At 34.0% G+C, this 22,621-nt stretch overlaps 1 protein-coding gene and 1 long non-coding RNA gene across 3 annotated transcripts in view; one reads left to right on the forward strand and one right to left on the reverse strand.

Moving 5' to 3' along the window:
- Window positions 1–5,031: 5,031 nt before the first annotated feature.
- LOC149798199 (uncharacterized) lies at window positions 5,032–7,823 on the reverse strand. Its single transcript, XR_016421610.1, has 2 exons — window positions 7,546–7,823; window positions 5,032–5,200 (listed from the first exon to the last, which is right to left on the reverse strand). It is a non-coding gene; the product is annotated as an uncharacterized LOC149798199 (long non-coding RNA).
- Window positions 7,824–18,504: 10,681 nt separating this feature from the next.
- The window catches only part of LOC149798200 (transcription initiation factor TFIID subunit 7-like), a 42,420-nt gene continuing 38,303 nt past the window's right edge, over window positions 18,505–22,621 (forward strand). For both annotated transcript variants that reach the window (XM_089963284.1, XM_089963285.1), the window contains exon 1: window positions 18,505–18,660. In XM_089963284.1, coding sequence (XP_089819410.1) covers window positions 18,574–18,660 — 87 coding nt within the window. In that variant the 5' untranslated portion in view covers window positions 18,505–18,573. The remainder of the gene's footprint in view (window positions 18,661–22,621) is intronic.

Consider the following 22,621-nt stretch of genomic DNA (forward strand, 5'->3'; position numbering starts at 1 on the left):
AAATATCTTTTGAGAATTTAACATAATTGCAAATGAACAAAACAGAAACAATTTTATTAGTGGAATTGCAGTTCTTTATTGACTTAGTTTGGTATATTCGTTGCTGAAATTAGCACCCTACTCTTTGGTGCAGACATGAAAACACATGTAGTTCGATCCTGAAAATATCGCGATTCGTATGGTCTGCTCTACACAGAAGCTGTTTTCAACGATGTGTCTATAATTATTTTTAAAAAAATTGGATCTAAAACATTCATAAATTAAAAGTACATGACTTTTGAATATCATGGTGTTTGCATATGTCTACTATGAGAACCGAATTATTACCGCGAATCCTAAATGATTAATATCTATAATAGCGCACCACCCATCCCCTGTCTCTGATTTGCTGATTTCTGATACCAACATTGCGGGCGTGTCTATGGAAATGACCAGGCATAATAGACCTAATATATAGTTCATTTGTGTAAACATATTTTAATTACATTAAATACCTTTTATGCACGAATATTTGTATGTCACTAGCTCGCTGATTTGTCAAACTTAAACAACGCCGATATAGCATTATTCACCGGACTATAATAATAGACATTTTGAGAATATATCTGTTTTCTTTTCATTAATTGTTCTTATCTGAAACTGGCTGTTCTTTTGTACAAAACAGCTTACCATTCATTTTATATCACCCTCCAAAATATACAGTACTCACTATTATGTCACTCCTGAATTGTGCAAATTAGCTTGTTTCTCAGCGGTCTGGTTCGTAGGGTGATGACTTCCATGATCGTTAAGGGAGTTCCCTTCAGCACTTACCTGATTCTTATAACGTCATTTTCATCGACCTTCGTACAAATGTACTGACTTACGGACTGATAGCAGTTTCTTTAAATTGTCCTACTCTTGGAATGGTCATGTCAGCCATATATGCCACATTCCGAGTTTGTTTTGCACGATGATGACTTTCCTCATTTTCCTTCAAAGAATTATTCTTGTTATTTTCAGCCACTCCTTATGTCCAAACAGTGTTGAGTCTCTAATAATTATTGAACTCTCCATCAACCCAATGTAAGTTTATTAGATCTGTACAACTCTTTAACATTCTACGAGTTTGTGTCGTTTTACGTTTCGAGCATTTTCTTTTGCCTCCCGTACTTATCGTTTTTAATTTGCAGTTCAAACGATGTGTTCCCTTGATGATCCCTACTTTTCATTATTCTGACTAATTTTTTATAAAATGTATTGTTTAAGTTCCTCTTTCAGCTTAAAAGAGTTCTGCGGGTGTATATGATTCAGTAATCTGTAAATTCTACATTGGCCATGCGCTTCATCATTCAAAATAAATTGGTTTTAATTCAAGATATTGTTTCTTTCCTCTGTCCATTTGCTTTATCCGATGATGAAACATAGTGATCTAACAAATTATGAAGTCTGCATCCATTGAGCTCTTTCGTGCAATCTCTCGTTGTCTACTTTCCCTTCAAAATTACCGTCTTTTGATTTAGATTTATTCTTTTTTTGGAAGGCGTGATTAATGTTAGTCCAAATAATATTCAGTATAGTCATGCTGACTTTATTCGGTATATATATACACGGTTCAACTCACGCCTTTGAAAGACCCCTGATATAAACAATGATTCGAGATTCTTACACAGATTGGCGTGTGGAATTTAGTCCAAATGCAAAAAAAGAAAATTTTCATCATGTAAAATTTTTATCTCCATTTTATTCAAATTTTGCCGCATTTTCAAATACAAACAATTTTGACTTTACTTGCAAAAAATATATAATTTCCTTGCATATCATATCGACAAGCATAGTAAATAAACATTAATAGATAGCATTTACATAGTACTTCATATAAATAATGTCACGCAAACAGTTAAAGATTTTAGCTAGTTTATCTATTAAAACTCTAGAATTTCTAAGTTTACTACAATGCATTGGCGTCGAAAACTATGTTCATTTCAAGTAAATAATTACATTGTAAAGGTTATGTACTTTTTCTGTGGTTTTGAAACAGTTTTTTGTATTAACCTTCCTTACAATAATAAGTCAGATACATTTGAAAGAAAAGTTAAGTTCCCTGGGTGCAACATTATTCTAATTTTTAAGTCGGGAAATTTCAATCTCTTCTAAGGTGGGCAAAAACCAAAGTTTGTCTGTGTCATCTGATCATTATAGCAATGGGATTTATACACTGGCTAACAGATGACAACTTGCAAAAGATTTGGTTTTACTCTGTACATAGCTTATATGCTAATGACCATGATTTCGGAAGCAAAAATATAAATGTTTAAAAACTGTACTGCCACTATTATTAATAGATTGTTTACTTTGATTTATATGCATTAAATAAACTGAACTCTCTTTAAGACATACGTTACAACGGAATATTTTTTAAGCATATTTCCACTTAAAATGGCCTATTAAACACTTGGATCCGTGGCTAGATAATCTGTGTTATTTGCTGACAGCCAGGCTGCATTACAGTCGCCTTTCTTTATAGAGCAGCTACTGGACATCAATGATAACCACTATTATAACATATCAAATAGTGTAAATATAACCTCAACCAATATTCGTGGAATATGGAATTTGGTCTGACACTTTACTGAACTTGTATTGAAAATTAGTATCACAATGAAGATTTTGAATTTCATATCAATTTATATGCTAAATAGGAGGCTGTGCTATCCCTGCTCTGGCAATCTATCGGTTGTAATTTGATCTTTACAACAGGACATTCACTCCTAGACGACACTTTGACAGTATCAAACATGCATGCCATCATTTTCTATTTACAACGATACTGCCTGTATGTATGAATGTATTTGTTACCATGAATATATCTTTATGTGTGTGTGTGTGTATGTGTGTGTGTGTGTGTGTGTGTGTGTGTGTGTGTGTGTGTGTTTTCTTTTCAAGCAGCTATTACGAAACTATAGCAAGGGAGATAATTGGCTTTAATTATAATCATGCCATAAACAACAACAGAGTCGTTACACCAAAACAAGGAATGTGTTCCTCTGTATAAATTCATATTGCTCATCAAAATTTCCTTACCGCTATGCTTGTGAGAAGGCAGTTACAAGTTTGACCTTCTTCTTCGTCAAAATGTACAAATAAGCAATACATTGTTATGATCGCCGCGGTAGTTCTCATCATCGCCATCATCATTATCATCATTCAAAATAAAACACATGACAAATCGCGTGCATAGTCCCTTACCTCTAGTCTGATACTTTCACCTGTACAGCGCTCATACCTCGTCCCACATGTTGTAAGGCTACGTTTGCTGATTCCTACATAATCTTTAACATATCTGGTAAAGATTTTGTATATAATAGTCGATATCTATGACAGAAATATTCGGCGTTTCGTATATAATCATAAATCTATGTTATCCAAAGCCGGAAATAAAGTATTTTAGATTTGTTGTATAGTAGTACTCAGTGTTATGCACCATTTTCTTCATATAACATATATGTAATTCAATATTTTCAACCAGATTTGTGTTTGCCAAACTCGTTTGTCTTTAGTTATGCAACAAAATAGAAAATCTTATCAAACTGTATTTGGATATACTGCGCTTTGTGTATATTCCAGGCAGCATAACCTGCGCTGAAAATGTCCAAAGAATTAATACTTAAAACAAAATTAGTAATATAATATATAAAACTACCATAATGGAGTGAATATCTAATCAGGTTGTTTAAATGTACATATACACATATCTATGTAATGTAAGCATAAAAGACAGTGTACAGAATCGCTGATGACATGATTATCTTTCAGCTGAATTGTACACGGGATATTCAATGTTAAAAGTAATCGTTTAAGTAAATGCTTTTGCCTCTGTCCAACAAGTTTTAACTAAACCATTTAAACAACATAAGGATAATGAATGTATGTATAACTGTTTCATGGTACGTCAACCCAATAAAGGCTATATGGTGCTGTAAAATTCTACAAGTAGTCGCATGCTACTAAAACCTTTTATAGTAATGCAGATGAAATTAAAATCCTTATCTATTGCATATTCTCGATAGATGAGTCTTATAAAGGATCATTTCTCAATGACATCACCTGGCAGTGATGATGTAATTGACATTTTTGTCGCGTTTCGGATAATGTTATCATTGAAGTCAAAATAGGTCCACATCTTCTAGACCCATCCACGTTCGTTTAATGATAATGCAGTACCATTATTCTGTATAGTGCCCCTCGTTATGTAAGGGATTTACCCGTTTTAAACTAGCGCCAAAATGCAAGGATACATCATCCACGTTTCTGCATATTACATATTTGACTTTTAAGTAGAACGTACATACCAGATGTATTCCCCTTGTCTTGGTGTGGGGTTAAAAATTTTAAAGAATATTTGTGTAGAATCAATCGTGGAAACACGCTATGATAATGTGTCTGTAGTTTTCCATTAACTGTATAGTAGTACTAGTATTTCATTCAGTAAATATGATCCAATGATGTTCTTTCTGAGTGACACCTTCTAATTTCGATCTTTTTCACTTCGTCATACCTGTACTTAATCTCATTCATCTTATCGGAATGATTGTAGATACTGCTCAAGTTATGTACATATGCATGTGTATGTGTTCGATTCTTCAGTGTGTGTGTGTGTGTGTGTGTGTGTGTGTGCGTGCGTGTGCGTGTGTGTGTGATTGCAGAAAGTCACTCGGGAAATAAAAGTATGTATTTGTTTATAAGTTTGTTAGGCTTTGATCAAAACAGTTGTGTTCAAAGATGAAATTTTCTCAGTAAATTAACATACTTTTCTAATGTTTTACTATCTGAATTACTAATATAAGACACTAATATGTCCTAATAGTGAATAAAAATTATATCCGCCTTCGATACGGGTACATTAATTCTGAACGAAATATTGAAAACATTTTTATGATGGGAAAACATGCGAACCAAAGTGTCCTTTAGCATTCTAATGTCTGCAAAATTATCTATCACTCGCTTGCGACACTGAACAAGGGTTAAACAGTACAAAATTGAAACGAATAGTGTTGTTTGCATGCATTTAATCAGTAAGAATTCAATTCAGTTATATAAACAGTCGACGTAAAAGCCCAGTCTGACGATGTAATATCTATCAGCTATGCGGCATTGCGGAATATATGTGTCTTCGTGCACTGGGCATCCACTTCGCTGAGATTTTAATACTTTTTGAAATCTGTAAAAGAGAAGAATCAAATGAATAATATTATTGATTAGATCGACAAAAACAACTCAGGGAAAAAATTATATCTTGAATATTTTAATATTATCCTAAACGGAAGTAACCATTGTAAACAAGCTGCCAGGCTGCTTACTGTCCTTTTCTGTTTTCTAGAATAGTCGATTTCGGTAAAAACTGTGTCGTCTGCATTAAATATTTGCAATCTAGTTTTAATATTTCTAAAACAAATTGAATAAATATAAAAGATAAAGTCTTCCCTAGATGTAACTCCAAAATGTACGAAATTATTGAGATTATCATAGGCGTTGAACTTCATCACAACTGTTGCTAGTAAACATATATAGGACCATGCAAATATGGCTACCGTTTGACTAAATAAACTCCCCCTTGATTCAAAAGACCAGACCCTGGCGACAACCAGGTAAAATAATTATAAAGTGATGAATTACATGACTAAGTTTTGTGCATTTTTAATATCCTTGACATTTTTTTTTTATTGGGGGGGGTACAAACAAACGAGAAAGTGTGATAATACTATAGATGTGCAATTGTTGTGTCTGTCATTTGAGTCTCATATTTATTTGGCATAAACTGCTGTGGGATTTAACAGGAGTCGGTCTCTTGGCACTGGTACCACTCAGAAACGTACCCGTTTATCTAAACCTTTTGTATTTTCCACACACACATTTTGCAGCTTTAATATGTGAGCCGTGAATAAGTTTATACCGATGCTGGCAAATGAGACGCAAAACTGTCAAAAAAGGAAATATACCGAGCCCACGTTTTAGCAACTTTATCAATGGAAACGTCTTTCTTTGCAGTGTTAGAAACTTAAGCTCGTCCCTGTCCATTATGACACAAATGAAGTTTGCCTTGGTCTTTCTGAATGCATGAAGAATCAGATCAAGAAACATCGTTGGTGGTGAGTAGAAGGGGGCTTAAACAAATATGCAAGGGACCTTTGAGATGAAACCCTTAGTCGAGTCCCATGGGACGGAGCTCCTGAAACTTTTGCATCTCTAAAGAAAACATAATATAGGAAACGTTCCGTTTTTTTGGGTGTTTCATTCGAAGGTGGATGAAGAACCCCGCGGCAGCTCCGCCCCTATCCCACTATGGATATGGTAATAATACTGTTCAGTCAGTAATATCTGAAAATCACCTATACCGTGCCCTATTTCAACGTATGAAATTTTAACCACCTAATTCAGTTCTTAGTAACATTCATCCAGCAAAAAATATTTTATCGAAATAATAGAGCAAAATGTTTCAAGCACTATGAAATACATTTCACACAGTAAACTATCGATGTGCATTATATATCCAAGATTGTCTTATTCGACCATTTTCTACCGAGACCATATATAGAAAAAATAAATCAGTAATTCACTGCTATTGTAATAAACATAGTGTATGAGCTATTTGTATTTGCGTCTCCAATAAAATCTTTGCAAGAATTTTAGTGATCTTTTGTTGATTATGGGAGTACATGTTGGGAATATATATATCTAAACCCGAGTAACTAGCCAATATCGAGGAACAGACGTCATAATGTAAAGTATTTAAGAAACTTTATGATAGTTTTGACTAGTTCGTTTCATGGATCCTCCCTAATTGGTTAATATGGCGAATCTTCTTTATATTTTAGGTATAAGTGTTTAGTAATTTGATATAGGATTAACTCTTTGTGTTAGGTATTTTAGTCGTGTCTTCTGTGACATTGCATGAACGATTAATCTTCGGCCCTGGAAATGCAAACAAGTGTGAAGCAAGAAAAACCACGCAAGTGTGAAATTGGGGTTTTGTGATGTGTGGTCATTGGGTGATTAGAAAAAATTATTTTAGCGTTTGTATGTTCAAGAACCCTTCAGTTGTTTGTGATTGCTGCCATTATATCTTGGAAACAGGGGAAACATGGACTTGACCCGTTTTTTGATTCGCTCTGCAGTGAGGCCCCTTGCGTGTAATACTATATTTATATTATACAAGGGTATGTTAAAATTCACATTCAGTAATCTTAAACCACTAATATTTGTTGTTAAACCTTGTGAAAACATATAATTTACTTGCGATAAATAGCGATTGTAATTATATAGAAAAGCCAGTTAGGAAATTTGTTCTTAATTATGGAGTGACTGAAAGGCAGACACAAGTTAAGAGAGTTAAAGGCATAGGCTGTATGTGTCGTGGGATGTTTTAAATTTGTATCTAGTCAACGCTTTTTGGATATATCATATGTATAAAGTTGATCATTATTGTGTTGGTGCAGTAGGATGTATGTGAGCTATTTTCAACAGATGGCATTTATTTGTTCTATTTCCAGTAATTTAAACACTTACGTGGCCATCCTCCATATCCACCGCCATAACCTCCGCCATAACCTCCGCCATATCCACCTCCGTAGCCTTGCCCATACCCACCACCATAACCACCTCCATATCCTCCACCGTAACCGCCTCCATATCCACCTCCATATCCTACTCCGTATCCACCTCCGTAACCACCACCATATCCACCACCAGCACCTCCTCCGTATCCGCCTCCGTAGCCGTGATATTTCTTAAAGAAGGCATTTGCGGAGACCACAAGGGCAACGATAATCAAAGCTACGATCTTCATTTTGGATCCTTTATAAATAAAATCGCACTGTTAATAACAGCGATGTATCTAGATTAACTTTTCGAGATTTTACTGCTTCTTTGTGCATTGACCTTTCAAAAAGTTAGGCTACAATTAAAAGAGGATTACATTTCTGTGGACCATGGTTTGTTCTTTTAATGTCTTTTGTTAAAAGAATTTGCAGGATAAGAACATTATATATGTTTGTCGCTACACTGCATTATTTTGATCAAAATTTGACTGTGAATGGAATGAAATAATCGCTTTATATTTCTTATAGTATACTGCGCTGAGATATTATTTCGTTTTACTTTAATACGTAGTGCAAAAGGCATTAATTAGAAAACGGATATGTCCAAGTTATTCAAAACGAAAGGAAAATAACTAGTATCGTCAGCTTAAAATAGCCCACGACCTAGACTCCTCTGAGCAGAAATGTTAAAATTCGAAATCTTTTTGGCTGAGTGATAGAAAGGATTTGGGAGAGCTGTGTAACACCTGTATATTCATGATATTTCGATAGGACCCTACCGGTGTAGCCTGGCGGTTGCCCAGAAATTGCAACTTCCATGCTTTTTCCCTTGCATTTTAAATATGAACTCTTTACACAGAAGCTACCATATCATTAAAATGATATATGCTATAATTTTCACAGCATAATTCTAACATTACGTATCGCGCGTACGTTGTCGTTCAGAGAGCGTATTGGATGTTCTTCCTGACAGAGTGCCAATGGAGGATTAAACATAAATGTAAGACTAACGTCAGATATAGTTTATTATTTCTCTTGAGAATGACATTTTCCTAGCAACAGTTCTCGCCAATAATTTTAGGGTATCAATATCTGATAAAACTGGAAATTATTATTTTTTTAAATCTTTAATCAGGCAAAACATTAAAAACAGCACTCAATATGCAATCCTCTCCAACAAAATACTGAACGAAAAAGTTGGCTAGATTAATTCAGAAAACAAAACAGAAATTTCTGCAACTTTCATTTAACTAGCTCCAGGACCCAGTGGTTGTTATGTTCAATAGTTTCAAAATTATCTCCCATGCATGGTCTTCAATGTTATATGATTTCGAAGTTTAATCTTTAGGAGCACATGTTTGGAATATATTTCGGAGTCGCGGTCAACAGTTTGTTAGCGTTCCATACTTACAATCAGTGTTATTCTTTTAATTCTATGCAAACCAGCTTGGTTTTGTGCCATAGCGTGTCACTTTTAATCAAATTGTCTCAACAGTAGATAATCCTTGGGGAGCTCATGTGTAAATTAAATACTAATCAATCAGTCAATTAAGCGATCAGTAAATATACAGTCTTTGCTAAGCTTCTATAGGGTTCAGATTAAATATAAACGTTTGAATATATTTGTTCAGAAAGTTACTTACCTTTAGGAGACGGCGGTCTTCTCTGCTCTCTGGACAATCGCATGCATTAATTTATACAAATCCCTATTTACTTTTTATGCAATAAATGCCGGACACAGCGTTTTTTGGACATAAATCATTTGATTTCAATACAATCAAAACATCAATAAATCTGTCAAAAGCCACATGCACGTTTTGCGCAACCTGACCAAACCCCGAACTGTCTGCAAGACAAAGACGATCCAACTGGCAAAAAATTTCCTCGAAAACCCAATGTCAATAAATCAGAATCCAAAACAAAGATATTAAAAGTCTAGACTGTCATTCAGAGATAATACATATTAAGATTGGTATTGGTACAACGAGAAAAAAATTCATTTTGACTTCCATTTTAACTTTTGTGGCTGGTACCTAAGTTTCGATTCAACTGGCACGAGCTCCTTAGACGATCCGTAAAATGAAATGGTAAGTTTATTTAATGAAGCGAGGGTCAAAGTGTTAATACTGGTTTTGTCCTGCCGCTCAAAAATATAATACACATGCTACGTGTATCAATTTTGGCTGAGAATAAACTTTCAAGAAGCAGTTTTGCGTCGCCAGCATGAGCTAGTACACTTATTATTGAAAGAAGTTACAAAGTCGGCTATTACGTTGATTTCAAAGAAAGTGTAAGAAGTAGACTCGATAAAACTCTTTTTGGAACTGGCCGTTTACATCATTTTTCAATTTTTTATGTCTGATTCAAAGAAACTTTTGAAAATGAATACAAGGTAACTGAAGATTAAGAAAATGAATGGACCCAAACTCCAGAATGCTGTTATTTTTATTTTCTTTCTCCATTTATGCAGTTAGCCTCGTCAGGAACATGGTAACTGAAGCTAGACTTCAGTATAAAAAAGAGGGAAACTTAAAAACGGTTGTATTTCTGGATCTATTAAGAACTCTGTATCAATCACAAATGATAGATATGTATATTTCATACCAATGCAGACATTCAGTTTCCATATTTTGGGAATGTCATCAGTATTTGACACTCTACGTGTATATGCCAATTTGAAAATAAAACACGTAAAGGGTCTAGACAATACTGAAGCAGAGTTTGTGGAATGATTTGAGGTCATTATCAAAATCCCTTCGGTTACAAGAGAATTATCTAATTAATTTTTCAATAAAACACTTTAATTTGCAAACTGACAAATACCAGTATGGCGATTTACCAGCATTATGTATTTATAGCAATATTCTTGACTTTAACAAATGTCAAGCTTTCAAACAGCGTGCCACTGACCTGCATCATGTGCAACTCTTTAATATCTTTCTTAAGGAAATCGTATTTAATTTGAAAAAAACTTGTATCAAACATGTAAAATGAGAGCACAAGCATTGCCATCTTCCATAAAATAAAATATTATTTTAAAACTCTCTCTAGTAAATATAGATTTAATTATGCAAACTTTACTTCAAAAATTATTTTAGAAACTGTAATTAAACAACTTGTTTACCACAAAACTCAATATTATGTTATTGACAAAAAAAGTTATTAATATTTTACTGGAATAATCTGTGGTATAACATTAGCGATTGTTTCAAGTTTTATGCAGTTAACAGCAAAAGTTCATGAGACACATTGTCCCAAATTTTCCAGTTACTTCTCGTACTCAGTCTTAAGAGTTTTTCTTTCTTCATTTCAATACCTCATATTTAAGTAGCATATTAAAATTCTATATAATATATTTGGGAGCCGCGTTTGTTCATCGGTTAGCGAATGAGATTTATCGTCAATGTACTTTGAGTTCGAATTCTGTCTAGATCAGTCTGGGTATGTGCCGAAATTTTTCTCTGTGCAAGGCACTTTATTCCAACTGTCGCAGCAGAAAATAATATTTGTGATCTTATGTTTAATTAAATACAATCAATAAATCAAATAATTGATCAGTAATGAGTCATGGTCTTCGATTAATCGTTATGCTAACCTCAGTTTTAAGACAAAAAGAATGAAAGTGTAGATACGAAGGATGAACTGTGGAAATCTACTAAAAAATTATCGAAATCCGTCTGTAATGTTTTGGGCTGTGTGGCTTGTTCAGCGTTCATACTGGTATGGCCAAAGGGGAAAAGTTGACATGTTGTCGTTTGCAAGTACAGAGATAGAAATGGAGAAATAGTATGAAGGGACAATTCAACCTTATTATCGTCATAAACTTTGACACACCTATTTAAACTTTACTTGCTAAGTCATTTTGAATTTCAAAAACAAAATGGCATGTTACAGCTATCAGAGAGCTTGCAATGTTGGTGTCGCACATGTTGCACGTTTTGGTCCAAGTGCTCTTGTGTGTATGTTTGTGTGTGTGTGTGTGTGTGTGTGTGTGTGTGTGTGTGTGTGTATGTGTGTGTGTGTGATTTGGATTTTTAACATATCTTTAACAATTTTTCATTCATATCGATACGATGTCTGCAGTGTGACAGTTTATAGTGATGTCTAGCACTGTAGAATGATGTCCCACCCAATCACATTATCCTGACAACAGGCCGACCAGTCCTAACACTAATATCCGAATGCCGAGCGCCTACCGATGCAACTATTTGTACCTTTTTATAAGTCTTTGGTATGACTCGGCCGGGGTTCGAACCAGCCCGTGACCTCCCACATCCGAGGCGGATGCTCTAACCTCTAATCCACCGGAGCGGCCCCAAGAGCTATTGAGATGCCAAAACTAAATTTGCTTTTTCTTTCTTAGTTATTGGAATATTCAATGCCGTAAAAATCTTAATTGTAATACAAGACGCCTTCTATCTGAAAAATATTTGATACATTAAACATTGATAAATTAGATTTTAATCTAATTTTAAACAAACATTTAAATTTTGGAAACAAAAGTGTAGCTTAAAATTAATTTTCCATACACATTTTAAAAATCAAAAGCTGACATATTCTAGACAACAAAATTGACTGATGAATTATATTTAAACAAGTGGTAGCATGGTCTGAACAATTTATAACATTTTGTCCAGGGTTAGTTAAGCGAAATAGCTCACAGAGAGTTTTGTAGCAAATTGCAATATGTTTGTTCCAATGGATGAGTGCTGTTTTCAACGACGTCACGATTATGAACGCAACTACCCACAACACAACGCGCGAATACCTTGCGCCGCCATTTTACCTCGCCAAACCTTTGTCAGCATCGCTTATATTCAAGATAAAAAATCTGATGTAATCGTCGATAAGGATATTTACTTTATCGAAATGATATATCATTTATACTTGCACGAAATACAAAATAAAGCTATGTTCCCTGGCTTATATCGGAAGACGGAATAGTAAAGTTGAACAACAAGTAAGCATATAGCGATAAAAATAAGAATGCAGTTACTTCTAACAAACAAAGAATACTGAGATTTTGTTTTTATATTTTTTAAAAAAAGTATTTTGTATTTTCTTTACGAAAGACTGCCATCTTGAAAGAGTATTTCCGGACAATGCGCTTTGGGATACAATATCAGTTAATTAGTACGATCAAATGTTGTATTTGTGGTGGAGTTGATGACAGACGGCTGATGATATTCATTCAATCAAATTGAAACGTGAACGTAACAGAACATGACTTTGTGTCGAATGACGAAACCGAAGATTCTAGAAATGCTTTTAGAAATATGAAATCATATATTAACGATTTTACTTGAATTTGAACAATAACCAAGTGACTGATTTCAGCCCATGAAAACTGAAAATCATTACATGTTTATACTTGTTTGTGTATCCATTTGTTTATGTATCTATTTATTAATGGATCTATTAGTTTATGAAAAAGAATAACAAAAATAGTTGAAATTTCAATATCTTATTTGAAGAGAAAGCGGAAAAATTAAGAATTCGTTCGGATGATATGTCAAACAGAATGTGATGTATTATGATATCCTAACGGGAAAAAAATAAGATGTGCCTTCGTACTTTAATGAGGACGACACTGTTGTTAGGCGCTCAGCATTAAGCGGTTAGTGTTAGGACTGGTATGCCTGGTGTCAGGATAATGTGACTGGGTGGGACATCATGCTATATGTCTGCGGCATGATGCCTCGGTGCTAGACATCACTATAAACTGCCACACTGCAGACATCGTTGCGATACGACTGGAAAATTGTTAAAGCTACGTTAAGAATCTAAATCAGACACACACACACGCTGCTGTTAGGTACCGGTTTGCTTGGCTAGAGAATCAAAATGGCGGACATGGAATTGAACACGTTTGATGACGTCAAGTGGAAACAATTGTTATGTGTACTAGCTAAAGCAATAATGATAACTGCTATGTTCCGCATTTATTGCGTCAGATATTCAGTCAACCGTTAGTATAAACAACAGTGCACTCAAATTTCCCATTTTGAAGGGACCAGTGCTATGTTTTATAGCAAATATGCATTCTATTTCAATGTCGATGACCGCAAAAGGCGACGACGGAATAGAAAAACACATCTAGTCTCTACCTTACTGAACAACGGTGATGATCTCTCTCACGAAGTAAGTACAGCCAAATATGTGCCTAACAAACAGATCAGCTATAAGTACAATGAGATCCCATATAATGTACTGAATGTAAAATTATTTTCCCAAATATTCTAAAATATATGGACATTTGTTCATGTGGTATATGTAACCATGTTAAGATCCGTTGTACAAAATTAATTAAAGCGATCTGTTTGAACATTTCCAGTCTAATGTTTAGAGTGTCAGTTAACAATTAGCATTAGCAATTAATAATGCATAAAGCAAAATGGTTCATAAAATTGGGATCATGGGCGCCCCGCACATAGGAGCGTGGAGGGACACTTGCCCCCGCCCCCCCCCCCCCTTAACCTCTACACATAATTTTACCTACATTCGTGAAACTTAACAGCTAACCACTACATATGTGCCACCCCGCCCCGAAAATAATTCTGAGGGCGCCACTGAGTAAGATATCAGCGTAACGCCACAATGCCGCACTTTGTCATATGATATCTTAACCAATGACTTTTCTGAGATCCAATCCAAAATTTTCGATCGGAAAAATTTATTCATATATTCTTTTTTCAATTTTAAGTAAGAAATAATAATTTGTACACGAAATGTAAACATTTAGATATTTTTGTCAAAATTATGGTTTTATATAATGAAATTAATTATATTACAAATCAAATATATACATTTATTTATATTCTAAAATATCACAAATAGTCCATAGGTTACATGGAATTTAATAATATACTCATCTTTATTGGTTTGTCAAGAAACTTTTTTGTACAACATTTCGGCTTGTTTTAAATTCAATGCAGTATCTGTTAGTATGTGTTTCAACCAAAAAGAAAGTGTCATGTATATTTAATTTATTGTGTGTGCTTGGCCTTTGTTAGTGTCTGGGGTAGCATAGAAATGGCCTTACTGACTTTCATCATTTTTTTCTAAAGATTTTTTCTGATATCTAAGTTCAAGGTCTACCTTTGTTTGCAAAATTTAGAATCTTCTGGAAGGAAACTTTTGACTCATATCCTGGTTAAAATAATTGTATCTTAGGTTTTTATATAAGGTTGCTGTCATTAAAATTATTCATTCCTCCTTTACGTTAAGTCGCTGGAATTATTTCCAGGTGTGTCCAGATATAATTTGAGAGGAATCATTTACAAATTATGCACTAGAATTACAAACTACTCGTTGATATTTTGGACAAAAACATTACTTTGGGATTATTGTGAATTCATTTAAAGACTTTCTGTATTAATCATTGGGATACATCAAGACTTTTGCAACATCAGCTCATTCAAGACTCTTGGTGCAGCAGTATTGGAGTTCATTTGTTGAGCTCTATACATTTGGACTTGTGTAGAACTTACAGGATTATTTGTGATTTAATTGACAATACTGTAAATTCTTTTTAAATTTCACTTTACAAATTAGAAAAATAAATTTAGTTGTTGATTTGAGTAAACTTATTGGCTTCGCTTCTTTCTGTTACTTATTTTAAGACTGTATAGTAGTAACAAAAGAAAGAGCTGAGTTGTGAGACACGTAAATATAAATGATCACTCGAAGATGGAGAGAAAAACACGAAGGACCTTTGTTCTTCTAAACAGCCAGCCTAATTTATTCTTTGACTTCTTGATAAGCGATATTTTTTATATCGGATTTATATATATATATATATATATATATATATATATATATATATATATATATATATATATACCATATAGAGAAATATTATTGGCATCGAATATATTTTTAACATATTCCATGTAAAATGTATCCACCATCTTATTTCACTAGCTGAAATACCTTAAATGTAACAACCATCACTACTTAAATTTTGTTCAGTAGACAATACAATAAGGCAATGGAACTGCTTTCTATCACAGCATGGATATTCAATTATTTGTGTTTGCTGTCTATTAACTCAGAGAACAAAGTATCTTTGCGAAACTAGAACTCGACATAGCAACTCCCACGATCCTTGTTACATCTGGTTTAGGTTGTATTGCTTTCGACACATTCTCAGTGGATTTATGTTTACCTCAAGCTGTTGGTAACCACTCCATCAACACAAGTGTGGTCTTTCCGTCCGTCAGTCAGTGCGTGAGTTTGGACTAATTAAATGTTTTTAGTACTAGTTCAAAGGCCTACTCATTCATCAATAAATACATTAAATGTCAAAGAAAGAAACCTGTAACTATGCAGTTGAAATGGAGAGCTATATATTATCATGCGCAAATTTCGGGCTTACTGAAATAAGCATCGTACGTACCACATCTCTCTCTCTCTCTCTCTCTCTCTCTCTCTCTCTCTCTCTCTGTGTTTGTGCCAAAACAACAATTGAATGCTAAGCGATTTCTAGCATTCTTGAAACTTTTTAACTCTTTTAAGACACCATTGACCTACAGGTTACTTTTGTGCTTTGGATGTCAATTAAATACAACTTAGCACCTTGTCTGTAAGTACGTTTCCCGTACTGAAATGTATATACCCGCATTGTCTCGTGATAACAGCCTCTCTCTCTCTCGATCGATCGATCGATCGATCGTTTTTCTCCCGAATATAAAATCTCGTTTGCACACCTATTTAGACACTATAAGGGAGTTAAATATGATTTATACATTCAAACATGAAAAAAATATGCAAGTCCTTTTGATTGTTCCTTCACATCCTTATTCTTTTTACTCATCTCCTGGAAGTCAGCATCATTCGGTTCCTCGTCGACCACTGCATATATATCAAACAGGTGAGGCGCCATGTCAGATGTTCGTTATCAGTATTTTACATATGCGCTCCCTTATATAGACGTCCTTTGTGCATAATTTACCTGGCAACTGTATAGATATTCTGCAGACCATATGCCTCACAATGGAGACATTCAATATACTAAGGGGAAAAAAATATTTGTCCCCTAGTGATGCATGTGTGGAAGTCTCCGGCACTGTTACCCTTCCTTTGTTTGCATGTTTGTCTTTATTAGTGTAATATTTTGCTGTCTGCTTTTACTTATATTTCTACTGTTTGAAAATAATTATTGGAATAAGAACTTGCTGCTGATGTTGTTATCGTTGTCGTGCTAATTGTCTAGTGGTATTAGTAGTAGTAAAACTGTGGTGGTGAGATGGTTGTAATTTCGACATTAAACTTAGATTTAAAATCATGTTGAAAGAGGAATTTATATGTACTTCCAATACATGTAAATGCAGTTTCAACTCAGTGCCAGACTGATATTGAAAGAAGCAAGGCATATTTGTTACAATGACTGCTTAATTTTTTTTTCTTTTTTTGCTAATTCAGTTTAAATTGATTGAAATAACGAGAGCATTCAGGTTCAAAATGAATCGAGATTCACTAAATATGTTGTCGGGCATTTCTGCGCAGGTAAGGTGTCCGTCTCCCAAACCGAAGCATAACGCATACCGAATTCGACCGATCCACGAAAATAAAATACTGCAATGCTTACCATTTGAAAAGAGGTAATTGTCACCAGAATATTCTGTTAAAAATAATGTTAATTTTGTACACACGGGATACCACCCCCGTGTTTTCATGACTATCGATATTTCGATCTCTTCTGCGCACAGATTTGAAAAGATGTAATGTTTATCCACCGAAATGAAATATAGTACTTTTAGACTGTTTCTGTCAGCAGCTCAGTCGAGTACTTAGATCGGGTTTATAGCTAGTTTTACAAAAGTCAACGTAACAATGCCAATAAACGGCAAGAGATATTAAACAAACTAAACCATTCTTATGAACAAAATAGTTGAGTTCAGCATTTTATATTTTTTTAAAAGCTATTATGTGGAAGAGAAACAACAATGAATATGATATAATGCATTTACAACGTCTTGTTTGTGTGGGAAACTTACTAAATAATTTAGAAACATACATAAGTCGAGTACTTAGATCAGGTTTATAGCTAGTTTTACAAAATTCAACGTAACAATGCCAATAAACGGCAAGAGATATTAAACAAACTAAACCATTCTTATGAAAAAATAGTAGAGTTCAGCATTTTATATTTTTTTTTAAAAGCTATTATGTGGAAGAGAAACAACAATGAATATGATATAATGTATTTACAACGTCTTGTTTGTGGGGGAAACTTACTAAATAATTTAGAAACATACTATTCGCACGGGAATTTCTTGAGAATCCCGTTCTAGCGGCAAGTTGACACGTTGGGTAGCAGACGATTTTGTACGTGTGGGACAACATCTTACAAATTGGAACTTGGATTAAGATGCATAATTGTTTTAAGGTATACATTTCCATCTTTTATATGATGTATATATTTGTATGATTCTAAAAGATACATGGTAAATAGAATTTTCTGGGTAACAGGTTCAAGAAGATAATGGATTGGGTCTTCATGTTGACATTTAGAAATCACATTTTTATATGCATTTAGAGTCGAAATGTGGGATAATTTTGTATATTTTTTTAATATCACTTTTCTTAATTAAAGTGCGATCGTTTTTTATTGATACAAAATGGATTTTTTACCAAAAAAAAACACGTGATCCAGTGTTTACCGAAATGACGTATCGTTGCGCATAATTACCCGACGCGCAAAATTAGCCGACATGGTGGTACATGTTCTCAAACGCTAAAACACAAGAGGAATAAATTTATTTTGCATATCAATTGGAAGTCAGATATAGGCTTCAGCAAGGTTTATCAACGAATTCCTGAGCATTTCTAGTCACAGTTTGCACAGACTAATAAGCAGACATATTTTGCGAGCTCCGTTTTGAAGTAGTGCACATTATTTTGAAATACTGTGCGCAATTTGAAAATGCATCGGCTTTCCAAATTCATAACACTGTTGCACACATTTTGATGACGTTTTCACATAGGCTTCAGGATGAACTCAAAAACTGTACCAAAAAAGAAGGAGGGAGGCGAATCTGCTTTTGATCTGGAACAAAATTTTATTCTCCGACTTCCTCCTGTAAATAGTAACGTTAAATAATTGCATGTATTAAAACCACGTATGCGACCTTATGTCACAGCTTTCATGGGAACGGGGTTGGTGGCCCAGGTTTAAGAAAGTAAACGAAATTGAGCAGTTGAAATTTACTGTAATGATGAAATGAAAGCGTATAACAGAACTATGATATAGACGGGGATGAACATTTTAAGATTAGTTTGCTTGATAAATTGTATGGCGTCATTCCGGTTATTTGTGGGGGTTTTTGGTCGCCGTCTTACTGCCTAAATAACGGCGTTGTGTAGCGAGTTCCGAGATCGACTAACAGTGAAACGAGAAGTCAGATTTTGAGGAATATCTCACACATTTGGCAGCCCATATATAAGTTTTTCTGCAATATGATATATTGATTTAATCGGACTTTACTTACTCTGATATCTTCTTGCTAATAAATTGAAATTCTGACATGCAAAAAAAAAACATTTTTTAAAAGTTCCGTTGATATACAGTTCATTTGGCTGGAATGCAGTGGAAGCAGCAAATCTGTTATGGATGATGATTATCGTGAATGAAACGATGCTGTATAAACACTTTATTTAATATTAATATAGTTTTATTCATTTTTTTAAGGAGCATACTTCAACTTAATCAGATTTTGGCCTTCCCAGTGTCCATCATGTTCCAGCCAAATTTATTTCTTTTATCGATACCACTGTAAAGTGCTTGCATACACTGATGTCATACGTATTAGGTTAACAGAAAACAGTCTTCCAGCAAACATTCAAGAAGTAAATCTGAAGATTGTTGATTGGAAATATTGATTTTTGTTTATTTTGTCATACCCTGCAGATTTATAATATTGTCATATTTTCAGATTTTTCCAACATGAAATAAAGTTAAACAAAGACTTTATGATTCATGGGCCACTTAAATATTTCCTAAATACCTGTATTATCTAGTACTAATACTGTATTAGTACCCCATCTTCATGGATGGGGTACTTATGTTATGTGTTTAGGCTGTAATAAAAAGTGAAAAAAGAAAAAGTGAAAACAACAAGCTTTGAAAGATTTAACATAATTTATTTCTGTAAAAATGAAAAAAAATAACTTATGGTTTTAAGAATGAAATCCAAAAATAATCCAAGAATAATCCACAAATTAAATTTTAGAAAACTAGTAATGAAATGTTCTAATGAATTCAAGTCCGAGTCCCAACAAAAAATCCAAAATGGAAGACAATGATATATACTGTAGTCAGTATAGAACTGATGTGTTTACAGTTCTTTGTGAGCCACAGACAATAATATTCTACTGTTTGAATTTATGAATAAAATTTAAATAAATATCTTTGTCCAGGAATTCTGTATAAGCACTCAAATATTTCCAGGATAAAGAATTATCCTTTAGAATCCAAAATATCTGAATAGAAATTAAAAACAACTCCAATCTGGTCACAACAGACACTTTCCAGTGTAAAGAAAAAAGCCCAACTGACATCGCTCTCTCTAAGCATCACTATTAAAACTAATGCGCACTTTCAGAAAGCCCACAATTGCAAAATGGAGGCTGTTTACGTATAACAAAATCACATAGCCCCAGTATTACCTTGATAAAAACCAATCATTTTACTCCAAGAATAAAAACAAAATAAAAAGTTGTTTACTTTTCTCACTGATTTCTAAATCAAGGTCAGGAACTAGGTCAGCTTTAGATGTTTGCAACTGAAGAGTTGGGGCCCCAAGTGATCTAAAGCGCTCTCCGTTACGGATCACTGCCATCTCACCTCTGTCTGTGTGGGTTCGAGTCTACGATTCGGCCAGTGTGGGTATGTGAGAAAGCTTGCCAGGAGCTTCTCATGGATCAGTGTTTCTTCCCAGGGTTTTCCCAGGTTCTTCCTCCACCATTAATACTGGCCGCCATGCATAGCCTATCGTGTGCTGAAAAATGGCAATAAACCCCATAACAACAACAACTGAAGTCGAGGTCAAACTATTTTCTGAAAAAATGTTGAGTTCCTAGTAAAAAAACTACAATATGTTGACATGTAATGAAATTAAAAATAAAGACTTCAAACTTAAAAACAGGTAAATGAAATCAAATATAAATTAAATCAGACATACATAACATACTGAAATGTTCCTATATTCATCAATGGAGCAGCCAGATTTTATTCACAACTGGCACTTTTGCAGCATATTCAGAAAGTATGAAGATACTGCATACCTAATAATGTTTCCTACCTTAAATATTCTCGCCATGTTTTTTTAATGTTTTCTAATTTCATGGTGGTTTTTTTTGTAATCATATCATTATATGTTTTTTCTTATAGGTGTTGTCTAATGTTGTAAAGCGCTTAGAGCTTCTAAAGATTAGGCGCTATACAAAGTCCTCATTATTATTATTAAACAAATCATGTAGTCTTCTTTTTGAAAAGACACATTTGATTACTGTTTATAAATATGTTATGCACATAATAATAATGAGGACTGTGCTATGCAACAGAGTAATAAAATACTACCAAATCACCACTGTGTGTCAGCTGGTGCACCAATGGCATCTCCACCATTGAGTGGCTAATCGGCATTATTGATTGCCAGTTGAACAGTCAGTTAATGAAAACCACCCATGGAAAGCCCAATAAGTCATGAATGATTGACAATCAAATACCATTTCACAAATCAATGATCTTTATTTTGATCATATATATCGGTATTGCCAATAAAAATTAATTTGAAAAGTCTTGTATATTTTGTTGATTTAGAAAACTTGTGCACTGACTTGATGAGAGGCCCACCTTGTTGAGCTTCTCTTGAACAATGTAAAATTGTCCTACTATGTAAATATGAAAAGTAATCTGCTGAAGTATGGACATATAAATTCCAGATAGCAGCAGCTTCTCTTTGAAAACACAAACAATAAAAAAGACAACACTAAATTTACACTTCAGTGTGAAGCACATGTTTAGTTCTTAAGCAGTAATAGCCCTATTACAAGACAATATACATATATACAACTACCAACTTGTTCAATTCTGAATGCATGTGTACTGTATGGGACTGGCCATTTAATTGTTTGGAGCTAAATTATTATTTCTGACTGGTATTTTGTTTTATTCATTCATTACAAGGTACGTTTGTGCCAAGTAAAGCAAGGAATTGCATAGTGTTCTTATTGATACCACAGATCAGAGTAAAACAATAAGTTTCAAGCATTTGCCCCTCAACCCCTTTAGAAATTTCAATGGTTTCTTACTAATAAAGACTTGGCTTCAGAGGATGTTCAGCAGAAATCAAGGCAGTGTAAACAGATTTAAAATGTTAGCACCAGAGAGAGATGTCATTTTCAGCTTGGAAATGGTACATTTCAATCACATGAATGACTTGATGTGTTGCAGATAATTCATGTAGCTCATATTATGGTCCATTCAATAACTACACAACTTTCACTGATTGAAATTTGAATAGTCAATGGATGATGGCCATCCATGGAAAGAACAAAATGTCATGCATGATTTATAAGTAGATACCATTTCAAGAATCAAGTGATCTTTATTTCCATAAAAAAATAAAAGAAAATTGTTTATTCTGTACAGTTAGTGAAGGTTGGTAAACTTATTTTGGCAAATTAATATAGGACTATGTGTTGAATTTAAACAATTCATCTTACAAAATTATGTATTGTCAGCTATCCAAACTACTAGTCAAAAATATTGTCATAATTAAAGAAGGAACACATATCCATTGCTATAAAAATAGAAAAGCTGTCTACTCCCTTGTCAGCCTTTTTACAATGCATATAACATATGTTGGAGAATCCAGACCCTAACAGAGTCCATGCTGGGTGATGATTCAGTTTAAATAGTTGCCTTGCAGTCTGTCATTTTATCTAAACAGGCCCCAAAAAGCAAAGTTTATTTCAATACAGTGCATTAATAATCACAGTCAAATGTTGTCTTTAAGGACTTTAAACAGAGTTTCAAG

Source organism: Sinohyriopsis cumingii, chromosome 6 (genome assembly GCF_028554795.1).
Source record: "Sinohyriopsis cumingii isolate HCF-2022 chromosome 6, ASM2855479v2, whole genome shotgun sequence".
Classification (NCBI taxonomy): domain Eukaryota; kingdom Metazoa; phylum Mollusca; class Bivalvia; order Unionida; family Unionidae; genus Sinohyriopsis; species Sinohyriopsis cumingii.